General features: G+C 39.0%; 1 protein-coding gene across 1 annotated transcript in view; it reads right to left on the reverse strand.

Annotated features, from left to right (window-relative positions):
- Positions 1-17,403, reverse strand: part of NAA25 (N-alpha-acetyltransferase 25, NatB auxiliary subunit) — a 73,190-nt gene that overhangs the window by 17,980 nt on the left and 37,807 nt on the right. The window contains exons 12-17 of the mRNA XM_059408449.1: positions 15,090-15,297; positions 14,197-14,286; positions 8,999-9,179; positions 8,278-8,377; positions 3,638-3,789; positions 2,971-3,096 (exon numbers count right to left, since the gene is read on the reverse strand). Coding sequence (XP_059264432.1) covers positions 2,971-3,096; positions 3,638-3,789; positions 8,278-8,377; positions 8,999-9,179; positions 14,197-14,286; positions 15,090-15,297 — 857 coding nt within the window. The remainder of the gene's footprint in view (positions 1-2,970; positions 3,097-3,637; positions 3,790-8,277; positions 8,378-8,998; positions 9,180-14,196; positions 14,287-15,089; positions 15,298-17,403) is intronic.

Here is a 17,403-nt window from a genome sequence, read left to right on the forward strand (position 1 = left end):
CAAAATACATATTATGTATTTTGCTGAAAATGTTGCTAAAAATTTTTATATCATGCATTTTCAACAAAATACACAATATAAAAATTTCAAATGACAGAAAACTGAAAAATAGAAAAATGTACCCTAATAACCAAACACCTGCAATATTAACAAGCTTGGTATCAATTCTTTCACTCTTACAATACAGATGAACAAAACTACAACTAAAGATATTTATATAATTTGACATATTTTAAACAAATAAAATGGGTTCATGATATTTATACTTTCTGGACAGTCTATAGAAAAGAGTTACCATAGCAAGCCTGAGGCTATGATCTTTAGAAGGGCCAGCTTGCAAGGCTGACCATTAGCTAATGTCTAGGAACTTGGCACTCCAACCATTCCCTAAATGATAAGAGTGGCTCACTACACCTAGGCTATTTGTACAAACCATATGGTCTATTGTGAACACCTGCTTTCCTTCTGGGAGTCTGGAATGTTGACACATGATAGACAGAGGGTACCTACATAACCAGCTGGTAAAAACCTGGGGCACTAGGGGCACCTCGGCGACTCAGTTGAGTTAAGCCTCTGCCTTTAGCTCAGGTCATGTTCTCAGGGTCCTGGGATGGAGCCCCGCATCAGACTCTGCTGAGCAGGGAGCCTGCTTCCCACCCCACCCCCCCACCGGCCTGCCTCTCTGCCTACTTGTGGTATCTGTCTGCTAAATTAATAAATAAAAATCTTTAAAAAAAACAAAAACAAAAACAAAAAAAACCTGGGGCACCAAATCTCAAATGGGCTTCCCTGGGCAGAAATGCTGCACACACATCACTGCATTTTTTGCTGCTAAGAAATGCAGAAGGGAGAGAGCAGTGGAAGTCTGTGCATGGAGTTGTCCAGATTCTGTGTCTTTTTCCCTTGCTGATCCTGTCATTTCTCCTTCTGTTATAATAGACCTTAGCTGTGAAGACAACTACAGGTTAAATCTTATGAGTCCTAGCAAACCACTGAATGCAGTCTTGGCAATCCCCAAATCACAGTGCACTTGACATCTGAACAACATTGATTTGAACTGCATGGGTCCACTTACAAAAATTTTTTTTTTTGGTAAATGCAGTACAGTATTGTAAATGTATTTTTTCTTCCTTATAATTTTTTTTTTTTTAGATTTTATTTATTTATCAGACAGAGATCACAAGTAGGCAGAGAGGCAGGCAGAGAGAGAGAGGAGGAAGCAGGCTCCCTGCGGAGCAGAAAGCCTGATGTGGGGCTCAATCCCAGGACTCTGGGATCATGACTTGAGCTGAAGGCAGAGGCTTTAACTCACTAAGCCACCCAGGCGCCCCCCCCTTATAATTTTCTTAATAACATTTTCTTCCTCTAACTTACTTTTATTATAAGAATAAAGGATATAATATACATGACTTACAAAATATGTGCTGGTCAACTGTTCATGTCATAGGCAAGGCTTCCAGTCAATAATACACTATTAGCAGTTAAGTTTCTGGGGAGTTAAAAGTTACACCTGGATTTCTGATTGTACAAAGGGGTCAGCACCCCAACAGCACACTGTTCAAGGATCAAACGTATATTCAGAACTACCTCATATACTTATCTCTGCACGTTTGTGCTCGTACTGCCTTTGGTTGTACTTTCCTGAAAGTGATCTGCTAAATTAAGTGGGATATGGAATTTTCAATCTTTTTTTCCTAAAGATTTTATTTATTTATTTGAGAGAGAGAGATCACAAGTAGGCAGAGAGGCAGGTTGAGAGAGGGGGTAAGCAGGCTCCCCACTGAGCAGAGAGCCTGATGCAGCACTCGATCCCAGGACCCTGAGATCATGACCTGAGCTGAAAGCAGAGGCTAAACACACTAAACCAGCCAGGCACCCCTGGAATTTTCAATCCTAATACAGATTACCAAAATTCTCTATAGGAAGATTATATAAAGTTACATCTTCATGTCAATGCACAACCACCTTTACCCCCACAACCTTGCTGACCCCAAGTATTAATCTTTTTTATCTTTGTCCAACAGTTTAAAAAAAATCTTTATCACTATAAGGTGCATCTCTTTGAATTGCTTAAGTCCAATTTGTTTTTAGTTATCTTCTTCTTACTGGTTTGTTAAAAGTTCTCCCTTTGGGGCACCTGGAGGGCTCAGTGGGTTCAAGCCTCTGCCTTCGCCTCAGGTCATGATCTCAGGGTCCTGAGATCAAGCCCCACACTGGGCTCTCTGCTCGGCAGGGAGCCTGCTTCCCCCCCTCTCTCTGCCTGCTTCTCTGCCTACTTGTGATTTCTGTCAAATAAATAAAAATCTTAAAAAAAAAGTTCTTCCTTTATGTGAAAGGTATTAATATATACGAAGAAAATTACCAATCTACCACATACCTTTAGAACTTAACAAATTTACTTCTATATAGAAGGCTAATATTTACAGAGACCAAATCCTTTGTATTTCCAGGTTTGATGTAATGCTAAGAAAGGCTTTCCCTAACCATTAAAAAATATTTTCTAGGGGTGCCTGGATGACATGGTCAATTAAATGTCTGACTCTTGATTTCAGCTCAGGTCCTGATCTTGAAATTGAGCCCTACGTCAGGCTCTGCACTGGGTGTGAAGCCTGCTCAGGATTCACTCCCTTCCTCTCCCTCTGCTCCCAATCCCCCTCATTCTCTCAAACAAAACAAAAAAAAAAAAAGTGTGTGTGTTTTTTTTAATTTTCTTGTAGAACTCCTAAGGAGTTCTTTAATCCATCTGGATTCTCTTTTCATGTACACTATGAAGGAAAACCTAATTTTTAGATTAGCCAGCAATCCAACCTAGGAGTAAGATTCATTTTCTTCATTTGGCTTACCTATGCCTTCTATTCCTACAACAACTATGTTATTTTATTTGTATAAGAAAGAGATTTTTTTTTTTTGTAACTCTTAGATTCATCCCAATTCTTCAAAAATAAATACTTGAGGTTTAATTCCAGTTACCTGTCTTTTGGATCCCAGCTGAAAAAAACATTTAAGTCTCTGTTGTCTCTCAAGGCTTCCCATGGAATGTCATCTTCTTCCGGCTGAAGATTCATTGATTTTATACTTTCTGCTAAACTGGTTGATCTGTGATACAGAAAATTTATGTATTATTTCAACAGTAAAACAGCCATGAAAACATATTAGCCACAACTTTGTCTTACTAGAAATAAAGGAAAATAAAGAAGAAGAAAGATTTATTATTAAGAAGTAAAGGTTCACAGAAGATGACACAGAACCAAGCCCATATCACGCTGGCCTGCTACACAGCAAGAGAAAGCATCTGGAAGCTCAACTAAAATAAAGTGGGTCAACATTAATTCCCGAAACCCCATGTTTAAGTGGGGAAGGGAAAGCCTTTAAACAACACATGGACTGGGGTGATGACCACAGCCTGTCTGGTTTGTGCACAAGCCACATAATGGGGCTGGCTATGCGATCATTCTCCATGACGTGCACGGGGTCATTTCCCCTTGCTTCTCTGCTCCCACCAACTTCCTCTCTCTCTCTCTCTTTTTCCCCACCTGTCCTTATCCTAGGCCTGCTATTATTACCCAGAAGCCCATAAACGGCTCGCAGGATCTGATCTAATCCCTGAGTTTCTTTTTAGCTCTTGTGCAATACTTACATATTTGCTTCAAGTAGAAGGTCTAACAACATCCGTTCAGTACGGACTTGTGCAAAATGAAGAGAATTATTCAGCCTGTTCCTAAAAGCGATAAACTCTGGGATCTTCTCAAATGCACCATATTTGTAAGCTTGAATAATATATTCTGAGGTCTGGGAAGGAAAGACATCACCTCCGTATAAATATTTCACAGATTAGGCAAAGAAGACAAAACTTTCCAGGCAAAACCAAACCAAACTACACTCAAACTAAAATTAAGATGTGAACTCTAATCTTTAAAGGTCACAAGTAGAATATCAGTTTTATAAAACATTATTTTTCTTTTTTCCTATACCAGTCATATGTGTTCTTCACTACTACTACTACCACTACTACCACTACTACCACCCACACCACCCAGCTGCTGCTACCCACAGAGACTTTCTCTTAGCAGTTATGTCTTTTAATTTGGTAGGACTGGAGGTTTTGTGATACCATGTCAGTCAAAAATTTCGTTTAGTGCCATTATGGAAGGGATGTTACTCCATGTTTTTCTGCATCTAAGATAAATTGCATTCTATACAAAGGTTCCAAAGACACCAGAATAATATAACCACCCCACTACCAACCCAAATAAAAAAATCACCCTCTTCCAGAAAAAAGACAGGCTGCTCCTTGGTTTTGTTTATTTCTGAGTACTATGTATCACAAACATAGAGCATATGTGCATTGTATCAAGACAGAAGACAACAAACAAAAGACCCATAAGAATTCATCAGAATCCACTCTGAGGACAGAAAGACTACAAGAACCAAGTTTCTTGTCCATCCAAACTACGTAAGACCTATGCTGGAAAATTCCATGAACAAGTAAGTGAAGGAAACACTCACCATATGCACTTTAATTTAGAGTAATACATATGTACAGATGTAATGTTGTGAACAGAGACAAGAGAAAGAATTCTCAACAGAAATTCTGGCACAATAGAAGAAAATCTCAGGGAAGAACATTTCAGGGGTGTGGGCCTATACCATCAGGATCAGAAGTCAGAAGGGTACCCTTTTGGGCCAAGGAACGTTAAGCTGAAAGCAGATGTTTGCCCCAAAGATCCTTTCCAGAAAAGCCAGTCTTTTTACACCTTAGTCAGCTCTGCCCCCATCTCCATTATGACTAAATAATTTGCCCAGTAGGAAAATATGCCGATAGTCAACAACATACCCTCTGATACACAGCCTCGCAGGGTTCATTTCAGGCCGCGGGATTGCGCCACGGGCGCTAATTCAACTGCATTCGATGCGGCTTTTAAACCCCATGGGACACCTCGGCGAGCTGTTTGCCTGCAGTATCTGGAGAAATTAAAGACGGACGGACACAAGAAAATTAAAAAGATTACTTGTGATCCTGCAGGTTTAAAGAAGGACTATCCGAAAAAGCTCAAGTGTACCTTCTAGCCTGATTAAAGGACAGTGATACGCCCCATCAAGAAGAGGCCAGGATACTCTAAACACACAGGCCTATCCGATGGCCTCTTGGCTTGGAAAAAGCAAGGTTTACTATCAGTCCTTGCGGCAGGAACTTACAGCTTGAAAAAACCAGCTGCTTACGAACATAATGATGCAGCAATTAATCAGGATGAAAACAGGACTTCTGGGGATTTCAATCAAATTTACCAATTACAGCTCCAAAATACGCTGATTAAAGAAAAGAACCCAGCTTTACCAAGTAGACAGGCAGTCTTAATTTCTGAGTGGTCCATGGAATATCACTTTTGAAAAAGAGGCAATGGCTTTTAAAAAAGAAAAATAAGGGGCAACAGACAGGGAATGCAGTCCTTTAACAAACTGAGAAGGTAACTGCAGCTCTCTGGCTTCTGTTTTTAAGATCGTCCTCCTTTAATGCTGCAGCAAAGCATCACCGCAGAGCTAGAAAAGGGCCTGTGCATCCACAATTTGAAGAGACAACCCCTACTGAAACTGCAGGCAAAACTGGAAGCCACAGGCACTTTAAAACTTCTGAAAATCAGAGAATGTTGTCCGTACCTATTTCTACTCATTTATGCACCATGAGGCTAGTTATATCCCATATGGATTCCTGAAATGAACCCTGGTCACTGTAAGAATTAACAAAATAGATGGACATCAACCCTGAATGATCATCTTCATGAATACCTAAAACAGACTTTTAACAGGAAATTATTTTTGAAGTACAAACACAGAAGTAACTTTGAGAGATAAGAAAATCTGTCTCTAAGTCTCACATTGTAAAAATCTATTCCAAAGTAAGATGACAATGATGACATTTCCAAAAAGAAAATCCCTGTGTAGACCTTCCAAAAATAAATTTCAATCCCATAGCACGAAGCCTTACAAAGCAGAACACTGGATTTTCCAGTTAAGGAGCAAAAGTGTTCTTTCAAAGATCAAGTTGGGAATTGAAATACATCAGTCAATCAAGAAAGAACCATCTGGGGAGCTCAAAAACTACCAAGAATAAAAGATGTAGAACACAGGGCTTTAGCCTTCCAAAGATCTAATACTATCAGAAGGGTTAACACATACAAGACAACACTAAACTTGTGCTCTTTCTTATCCTCAAATTCCTATAGGAAACAGTCAATGCCACAGTGCCCAGTTCCCTATTTTCGGACTCAAGCTAGGCATGAAGGTTTAAGGTGCATTTTCCTTGCTGTACTGGTTTTTGCTTTTGCCTCTAGGACCCCCCAAAGATTATCTACTTTAGTAAGATTAAATAAGCTCTCTCTTGTAGTAATAAAAATAAATTTCAAGCAGAGAGTCCTATTCCCAGATCAATAAAATGATCAGGTCCAGCATCACATACACTCAGATCAATTAGTCACTTCTGCCCCACATAACCATCAGCAAAACTTCAGAAACAAAAAAAGAACAACATACCCTCTCAAATCATTCCTGAAGATCTCCTTTCTCTATAACAGTAACTGGAGTTGTTTTGGGGTAGGTGTGTTTTGTTTTCAAAACAACTCTTTAGACACAGTAATTGGTGGGGGGGAAGCGGGAAAGCAAAGCTTAAATTTTCAATAGCATATGAAATGTGCCTTATTGACCAAATCGGGAACAATGTGGTGCTTCTAGAATGCTGGGTGATTAAAAACTGGAATAAAACCAGCCACCAGGCATGGATTAATCCACTGTTTACCCCAACTTCTGCCTCAGAGCTATCAGAGAAACAAAACTTTGAAAAGGAGTTATCGGTAAATATTTCTTTAACCTCTTTCTTAGAAATACAGAAGTGACAGCCAGAATAATGAGATTTGAGAAACACTTTTGATTTTTTCCCTTGACTTAGTGAAAATTCTTAAGAACAGAGAAGGGCAAGCACAGATACCTGAACACAGTACAAACACACAGACATAACTCAACTGCCTACTTGTGCTAAGATATTTTAGAAATCCAAGGTCCTAGAGATGCCCTCAGATCTCTAAGCCAGGCCAGCACCTTCCAGGCAGCATGTTCAAACACTGATGCCTACTTCCCTCTCTCCCTGATCAGGAACTATGGCACAAAATAAGGTATGAAAAGAGATCCCAAACACAGGAAAGTGCCATGCGGGAAGGGGAATAGGGCTTAAAAGCCAACTGATGCACAGCTTACTATCCCTTGCTACATCAGCCCTCTAGGCCTTGCCATAAGGCTTACCAGGACAGAATTACTGCAAGCTGACAACAATAAGCCTGTATTCCATTGTTCAGAAATGCTTCCGCTCTGCCTTCTGTTTAATACAAGGCTAAAAAATTCGATGGAAGATAGATTAACCACAGCTGTTAACAGTTACAAAAGAACCACCCCAAAAACCAGCTCTGTTGCCAAGTTCCTTAGTTGCTGTTAGACCATGAAAAGAGAAAAGTATGGGCAGATATCTGGCATGGCCGAATTCCAAGTAATGAGTTTTAGAAGCACATGAGAACAAAGCAGGCAATGACCATCCTAGCGACTTGCCTTCTTTTCACCTGTGTTCACCTCTAGTCAATCAACCAACTGTGTTCAAGGTGGATTTACACAGTTGGTTGACTGACTAGAGACTATACAAAACTTGTGCTTAACTGACAAGTGGAGACCAAGTCTGCTTGCAGTGAAAAATATGGTGCAAATCCCATCCTTTCATTATGGCACATAGCTCTACCTTATTTACTGCTACTTTAAAAAACACACTATTGACACAAGTTTCTTGAAATGTCCTTCAACTGGACAATTTTGTAACTCTAAGAAAATACGAGTGCACTGGCTATTGGCAAAGAGCATGGTAGTATAAACTTCGGAAATAAAAGGTAACACAGAGCAACTGCTGTTACAGAATCTTCTATGACATCCCAGGCTCTAAACACATATGGGTTACCTCTTATGCCCTTAGAAAAAGTCCCTTAGAACTAAGAGGAATACCACTTACTACTCTAATAGTGTTTTAACTATACCTCTGCACGGATTCTATTAAACACACCCACTCTAGCAACCATAAAAACGCTTAACCTCCACCTAACAGACGTGGCCAGTAAGCTATGGCCTAAGGCACTTGCAAGTACGTATGGTGCATTCAACGTGCACGCGTGCCACATGAGGGAAGGTGTTCTCTGACTCGCGTGCATTCAGCAGGCAAGAACATATTTTTTAAAAGCATTTTTCACTTACATCTTTCTGGTTGGAGTGGAAAAACCTGAGTGCGAAGTTACAGGATTGGGATGCAGCAGCATACTGACCTAGGGATTCGGCATATCGGGTCAAAAGATAGCTAGGTCAGAAGGAAAGAAAGAAAAAAAAATACGTTATACTTACCACCTCCAGTACCAACTACACTTCAAATTATTATAGCAGATAAATAGGCACACAGGGAAGTTAAAACAGCCTGCCACAGAAATCATCCCATTTACAGAATTAATTTCTTTTTAAAGAGCAAAGTTAATTCAGTTTTGTGGGAGACTAAAGTTTTATGCCATGCTTTCTTACGCTCGTATGATTAATGGACCAGAAGGGGATAAAGAAAATACCCTTGATTCATCATAAAGAACAGTCAAAACACAAATTCAAAGGATCTCTAAGGTCAACAAATAAAGAACATGTATTAATCTCAACTGCAAAGCAGAAATAAAGACTTCACGAAAGTATGTTCTAAGTATACAGCCATTTGCTACCTCTGGGGAAAACTCTTACCTTTTCAAAACTGTGCAAATTTAAAAATTACCATTAAATGCTGGAAGATATAAAAATCTTTCCACTTTGCAATGGGTAATCATGGGGGGGATTACTTAATCTAAAAAGCTTAATAACAGAAACTGCAAAGCTTGAGCTCCATGTGTAAGGACCCCACCCTGATGTAGCCGGCTGCTCAGTATTCAGAGTATATACTACCAACCCAATGGTGTCATGCTGGATATGCTTAGCATCAAGGCTGGAGTACAGATCCACCACTGGTTCAAAAGCCCCCAGCACACAGTAGATTCGAACAAGCAGCAATTTGAATTGAGCATTGGAAGGGCTGTGGGTTAATCCCTCTTCCAGCAAAGTCAGGGCCTGCCACACAGCAGTCTCGTCACCTAGAACCAAAACGTAACAGTATTATCCACAGTACTTAGCAGCAGATGGAGATTCCTCATAAACAAAAACCAAAAACTTACTGGTATTATCACCTTCCTTAACTATCTGAAGAATGAGTTTAGGTGTCAAAGAACAAATTTTAGATATACACCTGTAAGCAAGACAGGCAATTTCCCAGAATAGACAGTTTCTCAATAGTTACCTCAGTTCTTAAAGATGCATCTGCAAAAGTGATGCAAACTTTAAGTTGTGAGATTTAGGAAGGAAGTTACAGAATCTCTGAGAATCCTAGATTCTGAAGAGACAGACCTTGAAGGAGAATTTGAGTCCACCAACCTTCCCAATACAGGATTTTCTTTACCAGACCCCAGGAAGATATTTCTCTCTAGGCAACATTTTTCTTCCATATGTAACTCTACTATTCAGATGTCAAATAATATTTGAAAAAAGCTGTTCACTAATAAATTAATAAAACAAACTTATTTTTGGCCTACCAAAATACAAAAGGTTACATACATCAATAGTCTTAAAGATTAAGTAACTTCTCTTTCATGAACCTAAGGAAATAATATGAAATGGAGATAAAGATTTATATACAAAAATACTCATTGTACTAATAATGAGGTAATGATTAAGAAAATTATAATAAGGCCCACATTATGCAGCCATTTGGTATTAATGAGTTTTTAGTAATGAGGGAAAATACTTATACACTAACAGTTCAGTAAAACACACAGAATTCAAATTACTATGAAAAAGTGATCTTTAGTCTATAAGACATGCACAGAAAAAAAGAGAAGGAAATACGCCAGCTTTTAGAATGTGTTTTGGAAGCTTTCCAGCTTAAGTAAGATTAAAATAAACTCTTTCCCAACACTTATTAGTTATTTTTATGGTCAGAGAAAACTTAAACTAAAACTTAAAACACTTAAAATAAAGCTCCATGCCTTGAGCTTTTCAAATTATATGCTGCGGGTTTTTTTCTACAAGAAATGCGATATAATCAAAAATTGGGGTTTTAGATAAATATCCATAATCCTACCCAAACTATGCATACCTATAATCTATGCAAACTACCATTATGACTTTAATGTATTGCCTTTGAATCAGAATTACTTTTACACAGTAGCAGTCACGACATCATCTAATTTTGAAGTGTTTTTTGAAGTGTTTTTCCACGTTGCTACCTAGTCTTCCCAATTGTAATTTTATTGAATTCAACACTTATTAACTTAAAACTCTGGAGCAACACTAGATATAGGACCGGAGGATAAAGGTCACAGGTGGTTCCTGGTCTCAAGGGGCTCAGAGGTGAGTAAAGAGCTGTACAATTAAAGGGAATAAATAATTCTAAGAAGTCCTAGTTACTCAGTGCTTGGGTGGCTCAGTCAGTTAGGCGACCAACTCCTGGCTTCAGCTTGGGTGCTGGGATTGAGCGAGCCCCCGGCAGGTTCTATGCTCAGCAAGAGTTGCCTTGAGTATTCCCTCCCTCTGCCCCTCCCCCAACTGGTGTGCACACTTGCTCTCCCTCACTCTCTCTCTAAAGTAAATAAATAAATCTTAGAAAAGAAAAGAATGGGGTGCCTGGGTGGTTCAGTCAGTTAAGGGTCTGCCTTTGGCTTGGGTCATGATCTCAGGGTCCTGGGATCTAGCCCTGTGTCAGGCTCCCTGCTCTGAGGGGAGTATGCTTCTCCTTCAGTTCATGCTCTCCCTCTCAAATAAACAAAAATCCTAAAAAAGAAAAAAATCCTAGTTACTCAAAGATAACTAGTATTGAAAAAAAATCTTAAAATGGAAACAAAATTTCAAAATAAACATTAAAACAAGTATAATTTATACTTTTTCTCAATTATTAAACCATTACAAGGATATTTATTATTTTATTTTGCAAAATGTAGGCTGTAACTACAACTCTATGCAAATTCTTCACCAAATCAAAAGAGCATCAAGCAAAAAAAGAAAAGAGCATTAGGCTTTTGGGGAAAAATTTTTCTAACTGAATGTTGTAATATAACAAAATGATGTAAATTCTAGAGATATATTAATGTACAGTATGGACTACAGTTAATATACTGTTCTGTATACTCAAAAGCTGCTAGGAGAGTAGATCTTAATATTTCTAATCACAAGAAAAAAAATCTAACTATGGGGTGACAGATGTTAACTAAACTTATGGTGGTAATCATTTCATGATATACATATCATTTCATGATATACATATATCAAATCATTATGCTATACATCTTAAGCTATACAATTTTAAGCTAATACAACGTAATATATCAATCACATTTCTTCAATAAAACTGGAGGGGAAAAAAGATATTCTTAACTTCCCATTTTACTTTTGCAGAATCATAAACAAATGACTTTTGGCAAAATATCTGAGAGCATCATCAACTTCTTAAAGTGCTCTTCTTAGGGGCACCTGGATGGCTCAATCGTTACATGTCTGCCTTCTTCAGCTCAGGTCATGATCCCTGGGTCCTGGGATCCAGCCCCACATCAGGTTCCCTGCTCAGCGGGAAGCCTGCTTCGCCCTCTCCCACTCCCCCTGCTTGTGCTCCCTCTCAACCTGTGTCTCTCTCTGTCAAATAAATAAGTAAAATCTTAAAAGAAATTTTAAAAGTGCTCTTCTTAATCTTTCACATTCAAATCAGTCTTCCAACATTCATACCGAATTTCTACAGATTTCTATTATCTGTCAGATCCACTCTGGACAATGACTATGCCTCTAATTAGAGCACTGCTACCTCACTTTCACTGACTGCAAGAAACCCTGCATCTTTATAATATTGGCAATTTTTCAATGTATCTGTACTGTACTGTATGATTATGGAAAATCTGCTTAACTTCTTTCTCTGCCCTGTCTTTCCTTCATCTATAAAACTGCACCAACCTTAACTATATTATGAGGTTTAAATTACCTAATTCATATAAAGCACTTTCAAGGGCCTGCTGGTCAACAAATGTTAGCGGCTATTGCTACACTGGGCATGTTGCTAAAAAAAAACCAAGGGATTAGCAAAGTCATATAGTCACTTATGAGCAAGAATGGATGCTAGAAGAAGTGGGGAAGGGTATCTGAGTAGGGATCAAATTACTAAGGGGTCAGTTCATTCATGGATGTTTTACAGCTCTATGCAAACTCACAATTCTGGGGCTCAGATGACAAAGACTCTGATAAGGATTTCAGCCCCATCTCTGGTACAATACAGTATAACAAGTACTTGCACAGGGATACATACAAAATCCTATAAAAGTTCAGAAGGGGCATAAACTCTTTAGTGGGTGGGGGGGGAGTGTGAAATCAAGACAGGCTCATCAGAGGTAAAAGTTAGATGAAGGAAGGAAGGAAGTTATTTCAAAGAGGCACATGACGTTCACTAATACTAGCAAAAAACCCAGCAGATTGAGGCTGTAAGTACCTAAGAATTTAGAGATATAAGCAGAGGCTAGGTTATACAGAGCACTGTTAACTATCCTAAAGAGGCTGACCTTTACCCTCAGGAAAACAGGGCATCTCTGAAGGGTTTTCAGCCCGAGGGTGACGGTATGAAAATCAAATGCTCATGAAAAGACCCTCGAGGGCAGGGCTTGTGCCCACCACCCACAGTACTGTCTCCCCAGCCCTTTGTTTCTTGTGCAATTTATTCTCGTGAATAATATGCAGTAAGTACCCTAAATTTTTTTTCCCAAAAAACTGCTAGTAAAAGAAAATGTCAGGAGTGAGACCTAAAGGAAATCTCAGTATCATTTGCTGAATCATCCTTTTCTTGCTCAAGGATATATGATGCTTCCTTCAGCATATATTGTATTTCTATCCTGAACAGGTTAATTAGAATTACATTCCCAAAAGAGTACATTCTCCTAAACATTTTTTTAAGTGAATAAAAAGGGCTATTCCATTTCATGGACCTATACATCTCTCTCTGAATCAGTTTCTCTTATTTTAACTGTGGCAACTTTGTAATAGGTAGTTCAGTCATTATTCACTTTTCAGAAATGTTTAAAAACGTAACAGAAAACAAGAAATATCATGTGTTGACAAGGATGTGGAAAGAAAGGATCCCTCATGCACTGCTGGTGGGAATGTAAATTGGTGCAGCCATTGTGGAAAACAGTATGGAGGTTCCTCAAAAAAAATTAAAACCAGAAATATCGTATGATTCAGTAATTCCACTACTGGGTATTTACCAAAAGAAAATGAAAATACTAACCCAAAAAAGATATGCATAGGCAGCATTATTTACAATAGCCAGGATACGGAAGCAAACCAAGTGTCCATCGATAGACGAATGGATAAAGAAGATGTGGTGTGTACACACATACGCTCACACATACACACATGAATGTTATTCAGCCATAAAAAAGAACATTTTGCCATTTGCAACAAGGATGGACCCAGTGGGTATTATGCTAGTGAAATAACCTAGACAGAGAAAAGTGAATACCATAGGATTTCACTTATATGTGTAATCTAAGAAATAAAATGAACAAACAAACAAAAAAGGAGACACAGACCTAGAAATAAAGAACTGATGGTTGTCAGGAGGGACAGAGGGTGGGGAAAAAAGAGGAGTGGGAGGTATAAGCTTCCAGTCATGGAATGAGTTAAGTCACAGGGATGAAAGGCACAGCGTAGGAAATACAGTCACTGGCACCGCAACAGTGGTTCATGGCGACAGATGCTGGCCACATCTGTGGTGAGGAGGGCATGATGTGCAGAACTGCCGAAGCACTATGTTGTACACTTGAAATTAATGTAATGTGTATGAACTATACTTTAATAAAATTAAAAAAATAAAAACAGAACAGATGTGCACTGATTTAAGATTATCTGGATTACAGAGAGGGGGATTATCTGGCAATGGGCTCTTCTAGAAGTACCCTGGAGAAGGGCAAGGAGGAAAAACCTAAAAGCATAAATCAAATTCTTGGATTATAATAATTAGTCTCAGGATTTATAATCAATAAAAGCAAAGCATAAAGTCAAACTGAAATCACTCTTCCTTACCTGTTTCTCTCCATATATCAATAAGCACATGGACAGCAAGGAGACAGTAATAGTCTGAAAACTGCAATTCGGTTTTCAAACAGGATTTCCCTGTAGGGAAAAAATCCCATATTTGTATTTTAACATTTGTTCAACTATCACTGCCCCCAAAGGAGTTTTTTAAAGCAGGAAAGTGACAGGAGGGAGAAGATAAGAAAGAGGAAATGAAAGTAATAAGAGGCGTATAAATACCAGAAGAAAAATGGTAAGCCATGAATCAAAGGATTCAAAAGAAGGTAAGGCCACACTCAGCTGGAGCAGAAGGAAGAGTTCTAGAACAAAGGTGCTATCTGCAATGGCCCCAAAGGGAGAGCAGCAAGATTTGGAAGGAGGTTTCAGGTAAAGAGAAGAACAGAAGCCAAGGGCCATGTACAACTAAAGTAATGGTACACTCATTACTTCACCTAATGATTCAGATTACAGTTAGAGAAACACTGACATCATCTGGTCACATAATTTATACTTTATCACATATATCTAGCAAAAGATCATCTACTTCTGAACTAAACATTTATCTCATAATCTATGACATTCACTTTGTTCAATTTCAGTCTATATATTAAAAATAGTAAGGCCTATAAGCAGAAAATGTCACAATTAATCATAAGCCCCATGTAATTCATATGAGCCCCAGTGGGACAGAGTTAGCTCAATGAAGAAGAATATGGACACCTATCATTATTCAAAACTCCAAACTTAAGAAAGGCTTTATATGTGAACAGTCTTCCCATCTGACAGAATAAGCTCCTTGCCATACTCATTAAAACAAGGTGCTCTGAATGATAAAAACAAAAACCAACAGACTAAAACTTAGCAAATCAGGCAACTACTACACATTTTGAAAGAATGCTCACCAAATTCTAGTCCGTGCTGATACCTTAGCATCAGTTCTCTGACCACACTCAGCTTCTGGTTTTTATCCATAGTGTGGTACAAGCCGAGCAGCCTTGTCAGCTGCACAACACACAGATGCTGCTGCAGAGCTCTGATGTCCGCAGGCAGCGCCAGCTTCTCCTCGGTTGGTGTGGACAAAGGAACAACTCCAAGTAACTGATTAATAAACTGCAATGTAGAAAAAAAGCACCAATCTCAAAACAGAACTCATCTTTGGCAGGCTGTAATTAACAAATGCTGAAGTGATCTAGAAGAAGGCATTTTCTATCTACCAAAATTAGTAAAACAAAAAAATTTCTAACAGCACACAATGCTGATAAAAGGCCAACAGAAATGGCATTCTCATTCACTGCTGGCCACAAGTCATCTCTCAATACCGGGTACTATACCAATTGACAGATTAAAAGAATTGTGAACATGTTTCATAAATTATTCCACACAACATAATATAATGATATGACAATGAAAAGCTTGATTAGAAAAGCTATAAAAAGAGCAGATTATTAAAAACAAACCTACATTACAACTGAAATACAAGTGAATTCTTATAGAACCTACAACTGAACCTACAACTGAAATACAAGTGAATTCTTACAGAAAATATTACATGTTGAGAGGAATAGTTATGTCATGTCAGTGGCCTTAAGTTGCTTTTTTTAAAGTTTTATTTTCAGATACAGATTCACATGCATGATTTAAGAAATAATCCAGAGAGATCCCAGGTACCCTTCGCATCCAGTTTCTCCTGATGCTAACACTTTAAATCATTAAAATGATTTTCGGAGAGCCTGAGTGGTTCAATGGTTAAGCGTTTGCCTTTGGGTCAGGTCATGATCCCAGGGTCCTGGGATGTCAAGCCCCATGTCAGACTCCCTGCTCAGTGGGGTGTCTGCTTCTCCCTTTCCCTCAGCTCTCTCTCTTAAATAAATACATAAGGGGCGCCTGGGTGGCTCAGTGGGTTAAAGCCTCTGCTCTCGGCTAAGGTCATGGTCTCAGGGTCCTGGGATCGAGCCCCGCATCGGGCTCTCTGCTCAGCGGGGAGCCTGCTTCCTCTTCTCTCTCTGCCTGCCTCTCTGCCTACTTGTGATCTGCCAAATAAATAAATAAAATCTTTTAAAAAAATACATAAAATCCTTCTTTTAAAAAAAAGTATTTTCTGAGGTGAGGGGTAAGGGGTGGGAGGATAGAAAAGGTCTGCGGTAGAATGAAACAGACCATCACCTCCTGTCTTAGACTAACTGAAGAACAGTTGTATACTTTCATGGTTCTGTCAGATTGGGGTGAATCAAAAAAAAAAAAAAAAAAAGATTAATTCTGAGAAAGTAAGCTGTGTAAGAAATCTCCATAAAATACATAAAATTTCGTAACGATATAAATTCTGAATAAACACTAAACTAAATCGAGGGGTGAGCATGTAAGGAGAGAAGTGGGATGTAAATGAGATGATCATCCTTCCATGAAGGGCACCAACAAAGGAAGACTGTAACTGTAAAAATAAAGTTATACAAATCTGTAATTTAGAAATACTGAGGTAAATCACAGAAGACACAGGTAGGAGCTGAAAGCGATCTGCCTATAGAGAGCCAGAAGCAGGGAGATGGTGGCAAAGAGCTGCTACTGTCTTTCAAGAGAAGCCTGATAGTACCATTCGGCTTTTTCAACTTTATCCATGAAGTTTTTCCATAAAAATAAAAATTAAAAAAGAAAACCCCACTCAAAAAAAAAAAAAAAAAAAGAAAACCCCACTCATGCAGTCTCGCATCTGTACCAATGTTGCTTCAAGTTGTCTCCAAATGTATGAATTTTTTTTTTTTAAGATTTTATTTATTTATCAGAGAGAGAGAGGGGGTGAGAGCAAGCACAGGCAGACAGAATGGCAGGCAGAGGCAGAGGGAGAAGCAGGCTCCCTGCTGAGCAAGGAGCCTGATGTGGGACTCGATCCCAGGATGCTGGGATCATGACCTGAGCCGAAGGCAGCTGCCCAACCAACTGAGCCACCCAGGCGTCCCCAAATGTATGAATTTTAATTATTATGATCAGATAATCATGTTCAACAAAGAGACTGCAGCCCCGGTCTTCATATTTTTTTTTTTTTTAAAGATTTTATTTATTTACTTGAGAGAGAGACAGTGAGAGAGAACATGAGCGAGGAGAAGGTCAGAGAGGGAAGCAGACTCCCCATGGAGCTGGGAGCCCGATGCGGGACTCGATCCCGGGACTCCGGGATCATGACCTGAGCCGAAGGCAGTCGTCCAACCAACTGAGCCACCCAGG

This window comes from Mustela nigripes, chromosome 8 (genome assembly GCF_022355385.1).
Source record: "Mustela nigripes isolate SB6536 chromosome 8, MUSNIG.SB6536, whole genome shotgun sequence".
In the NCBI taxonomy this organism is placed as follows: domain Eukaryota; kingdom Metazoa; phylum Chordata; class Mammalia; order Carnivora; family Mustelidae; genus Mustela; species Mustela nigripes.